This window comes from Pteropus alecto, unplaced genomic scaffold, assembly GCF_000325575.1.
Source record: "Pteropus alecto unplaced genomic scaffold, ASM32557v1 scaffold61, whole genome shotgun sequence".
NCBI classification, from domain to species: domain Eukaryota; kingdom Metazoa; phylum Chordata; class Mammalia; order Chiroptera; family Pteropodidae; genus Pteropus; species Pteropus alecto.
Genome location: NW_006434835.1, coordinates 1,412,220 through 1,413,919, shown reverse-complemented (window position 1 = coordinate 1,413,919; position 1,700 = coordinate 1,412,220). Strand labels below are relative to the sequence as shown.

Genomic DNA, 1,700 nt, shown 5'->3' with positions numbered 1-1,700 from the left:
GTGCCCTGGGCGCGGAGCCCCTGGGCCCGAGAGGTACCTTTGTCTCCCGTGGGGCCCACTCTTCCCGGCCGTCCTGGTGCGCCTTTGTCTCCCTTCTGTCCAGTGTCCCCTGCGGAAGAAGTCGCAGGCACTCAGGACCTGTCGGAGCACAGGGCCCGTGTGCAGTGCGGGGGGGCAGCAGTTGGGAGTGTCCGCCTCCCCCCTGCCCCCCGCTGCTGTGCGGCCACCCCGGCCTCCGTCCCCCCACCCCGCCCCGGATGGCACCCTCCTTCCGCGTCTCCCGCCCGCCTCTGTCACGGGGCTGTCCGGTCTCCCCGCCCCAGTCTGAGGGACTTTTCCCAGCGGGACACGAAAGGCTTGCTGGCTTTGCAGTCCTCAAGCTGGGGGTGGAGGACAACCCCACGGGGCCTGACCCCCGAGGACGCGCGCTGCGGTTTCACAGCCGCGACGTCCCAGCGCTGGGGAAGGCCCAGGAGAACTCGGTGAGCCGCCGCCCGCAGAGCCCCACGCAGCCCAGCGGAGTGGGGGGAGGGGGCGACACCTGCACGGGCGAGGTGCGGAGGGACGGGGCGCGGGTGAGCGAGGCCGTCGGGTGGGGCAGCACAGCACCCACGCCTCACGCTGCAGGACCACGGAAAGCCACCGGCACGCTTCACGCAGGGAGCACACGGTCCAGCCCCGCGTGCCCGGACCACGGCGTGTGCTACTGCTACGGTCCAGGCCAGGGGCCCACGTCACAGCAGCCTCCCCGCTGCACTGAAGGCCCTTGAAGGCAGGGTTCCCTCCGGCCCAGCTCCGGCTCCCCCCGAGCGCCGGCCAGGCCCTGACCGCACGGGCTCAGCAGCCCTTGGCCGAGGCCAATGCCCTGCAAACCCGCCAGCTCTTCTGTCGGTGGGGTAATCGCTGGAATCGGCACACGGGGTTCACCTATTCCCATAACGCAGGCTCGCCCGCCTCTGAGGCAGGGGCAGGGTCCACATGGCAGAGGCAGAGGCAGGCGTGGACGGGCCACAGCTCCCAGGACGGGACGCCTGCGCGGAGAACGGCTAAGGGGCCAGGCCGGTGGGCCCCAGCACCCCTGGCCAGGCCCCACCTCGTAGGGGACAGATCAGCGAGGACGCAGCGGGCCACGGCTGCCGCCCCAGCGCCACCGGCCTCTGCTGGCCATCCCTGAGCTGAGGGACTGTTCCTGGTGACGGTCCAGGCCAGAGAAGACCGGAACCGCACCCACGTCGGTGTCCCGAGCCGGAAAAACACGTCATCGGAAGCAGGGAGGCTGTCCAAAGCTTCCTCCGTCCCTCAGCTGGCCAGCCGGTCCAGCGAACGGCTCCCCAGGCTTTCTGCCAAGGCCACAGCCACCGTGCAGGCCACGTGCTCCCAGCGTGGACAGGTGCCCGGGCCCCTCCTGCTGCTCCTGCACTGGGCGTCTGCCTCCCGGCCACTCGCCCCATCGACACTCCAGCCTCAGACCCTCTTCCACGCCAGCCGGACGAACCGCACCGTGCTGGCTGCTGTCGCTAGGAGCGCCACCGCCCCACCGTCCCCAGCCTCGTCCCTGGGGACAAGCCTGGCTGCGCTTCCTGAGAAGAAAGGCTGTTCCAGCTCTGGCCACACACGGCAGCGTGTGAAACTGCCACCGGTCAGCACGGCACGGAGGCCTGGCCCGGCTGCCACAGCTCCAGCGGACGTCTCCATGAACC

The 1,700-nt window shown here is 70.8% G+C and overlaps 1 protein-coding gene across 1 annotated transcript in view; it reads right to left on the bottom strand.

The window, feature by feature from the left end:
- Window positions 1–1,700, bottom strand: part of COLEC11 (collectin subfamily member 11) — a 17,394-nt gene that overhangs the window by 10,903 nt on the left and 4,791 nt on the right. Inside the window, exon 3 of the mRNA XM_025045786.1 lies at window positions 38–109. Coding sequence (XP_024901554.1) covers window positions 38–109 — 72 coding nt within the window. The remainder of the gene's footprint in view (window positions 1–37; window positions 110–1,700) is intronic.